The sequence below is a fragment of the Propithecus coquereli genome, unplaced genomic scaffold, assembly GCF_000956105.1.
Source record: "Propithecus coquereli isolate 6110/MARCELLA unplaced genomic scaffold, Pcoq_1.0 Scaffold138, whole genome shotgun sequence".
Classification (NCBI taxonomy): Eukaryota; Metazoa; Chordata; class Mammalia; order Primates; family Indriidae; genus Propithecus; species Propithecus coquereli.
The window spans coordinates 4243525-4246267 of record NW_012138080.1 but is presented as its reverse complement, the minus strand read 5'-3'; the positions used below and the strand labels follow the sequence as shown (position 1 = coordinate 4246267).

The window sequence follows — 2743 nt, the reverse complement described above, 5'->3', positions numbered from 1 at the left end:
CCTTATTGGGAAGTATTTGTTCATTAAATCTGGCATTTGTTGAGTGTGGCTTTTAGCAAGTTACTTAGTATGTTCTTTAGTTTCCTCAGTTGTAAAAACAAGGATAATTAATAGTTCCCTTGTAGGCCTGTTGGCAAGGATTAAATGCATTACTAACTAGAAAGCTCTTAGATGAGTGCTTGGCATATAGTAAACACTTTGTAAATATTAACAATTGCCCCTGTTGTGAACACCAGCTAGTGTAGTTATGTAGGGTAAACATGCAGAAAGTAATAATGTTCCCTTTTTTATTAATGTTTTTTTATAAAGACAAATAATACATGATGGGAAACTGACAGTCCAAGATAGCATTTTTTAAATGGTACAGAACTTCAAAAGAAGACACTACCTGGTTAGGGAAAGCTTTATGAAGATGTAACTTTGGTTGGTAGAGGATGAAGAAATTTGAGATGGGGAAGCAATGGTTTATAGGTGAGAAGGACCAAGAGATTACGCACGTGTGTAGAACAGGGGTTGTATGTTGGTGATATAGCGGACTTTAAAGTTGGAAGGATCAGATAGACGCTATAATGAAGAGGCCCCTTGATAACTAAGGCAGACATGTTTTTTTCCCCTTCCAATAGTAGTAATTCACAAAAGTCTTTTTAAGCAAGAAGCTAAGATGACGCATATTTTAAGGAGGGATGACTGGAGGCAGGAGTGCCTGTTACGCCCATCAGCAGTAATCCTGAAATAAAGGGGACTAGGATAGTGTAATGAAACATTTAAGGTGGGAAATAAGAGAGATGTAAAGGAAGACTGGATCAGACTTGGTCTAATTCAGAATTAAAATTCAGAGATGATTTAAGCATTAAAGATGTCATAACTTTTAAATACTGTATTATAATCATCTACCTAGTTTTGCCAGTATATTGTAAATAAATACATAGAAGTCGTTTTGGATTTAGGATTGGGGAAATCCAGCATTAATTCAGGTTTTCCAAATTTTAATTGAAATACAACCTACAATGTAGAGGAGAGCTTAGTAAAGTATCTTACTCTAATGTGCCTAGACCAAGGGAAAACTAGATTGGAAATGGTCTAGAGGCACACTGGTGACAATGTTGTTGTGTATAATTACAAACACTGAAAGCAACTTGTGCTGACTTGCAGGGTGGCATTTCCAACATTTTGGAGGAACTGGTTGTCCAGCCTCTGTTGGTTTCAGTGAGTGCTTTGACCCTAGCAACTGAAACTGTTCGGAGCATTCTGAAAATTGATGATGTGGTAAGTATATAGAGATTGCAAATTCCCTATAAGATCAAAAGGGCATATATCTTTGAAGGTTTTTATTTTTGATAAACGTTTGTTTGGATATTAAGTTCATATTTACGGTTTTATCTCAAAATGGGGGGAATTTGATTAATTACCTTAAAACATCTTCCCACCTTAAAATTCTATCATCACAGGTTTTGAAACCTAAGTTTTTTCTCTTATCAGGTAAACACGCGATAATCTGGATAACTGGTTGACTGGCATCATAATGGCCACCAGTACTTCGGCTACTGTGGAAGATGATTGCCTTGGTGGTCCTTATTGTTTGGAAGATTGTTTCCTCTATGAATTCCCGAGCTTGGTCTTCCAGTTGGCATTTGTTTGAAATTGTATTGAAACAATTCAATGAAAATATTAAATATTTGGTTTGAAAAGGCAGATTAATTTATCTCCTCCCCAACATTCTTTTATTTCTGATTCTTTTGAAAAACTTAGAAGCAGGGAAGAAATTAGTTTATTTTTACATGTTGACTTACTTATAAATTAATCCTGGGGATTTTCCTGACTTTTTACTCTACATAGGCATTTTATCCATTTGATTTCTGTTTGTTTTTTTTTTTTTAACAAGTATTTAGAAGAAAAAGTGGCCCAATATAAATGTCCATTGGCATTAAAACTATCAAAGTGTAAGATATATGCTGTTTTAAAAGTTAGTGGTACACAGAGATACAAAGTGAAAAATGAAAGCCTCCCTAATCTTACTATGCTAATCCCTCTCCCCAATAATAACCCTGCTGTGTGTTAATTAGATTCCTTCTACAAATAAATATGTAGCAAATCTTACTTGTATAAAAGGGCTTAACTAATACGTCTCATTTCAGTGAGTTTAAACATCTATTCTACACATATTGCAGCTAGTGATCTTTTTAAACATGTTAAATGTTCCCTTTATAAAAGCTTTCATGCCTTTGGATAAAGGCCAGATCTTTAAGGTGGACCACAAGTTTGGTCTACACAATCTGGTACTTCACCTACCATTTCTCCTCTTGGTTATTTCATAAGGAATGTGATGAAAGCAGTTGGGCCTATCCTTAGAATTGTGGAGAAATAATTTCAGCCAACCAGTCTGAATCTCCTTTTCAATCTATCACAGAACTCAGGTAGTTAATTTGGTAGTGTAAGTCTAATATTTTTAGATATGGATTTGTATATTGTCTGGAATTTAGTAGTTTAATTTGTTCCTCATTTTAATGGATTATTGAGAGTTTGTGTACAATATGCTAATTCTAGCTGTCATAAAACAGTTGTCATGTATATCCTAAAATCTTTGAAGTCAAAATACTTCTCATCCATGTTATTTATATTGAATCATGTATCAGTTACTCAGCACAAGGTAGGTTTTTTTGTGTGTGGATTTTGGTTTTTTAAGAGAAGGGGTTTTTGTTGCCCAGGTTGGAGTGTAGTGGCTATTCATTGGTGCAGTCATAGC

At 34.7% G+C, this 2743-nt stretch overlaps 1 protein-coding gene and 1 long non-coding RNA gene across 2 annotated transcripts in view; both read left to right on the top strand.

The window, feature by feature from the left end:
- The window catches only part of CCT4 (chaperonin containing TCP1, subunit 4 (delta)), a 29743-nt gene that overhangs the window by 20764 nt on the left and 6236 nt on the right, over positions 1-2743 (top strand). Inside the window, exon 4 of the mRNA XM_012639183.1 lies at positions 1153-1266. Coding sequence (XP_012494637.1) covers positions 1153-1266 — 114 coding nt within the window. The remainder of the gene's footprint in view (positions 1-1152; positions 1267-2743) is intronic.
- LOC105806136 lies at positions 1144-1751 on the top strand. Its single transcript, XR_001137244.1, has 2 exons — positions 1144-1266; positions 1480-1751. It is a non-coding gene; the product is annotated as an uncharacterized LOC105806136 (long non-coding RNA).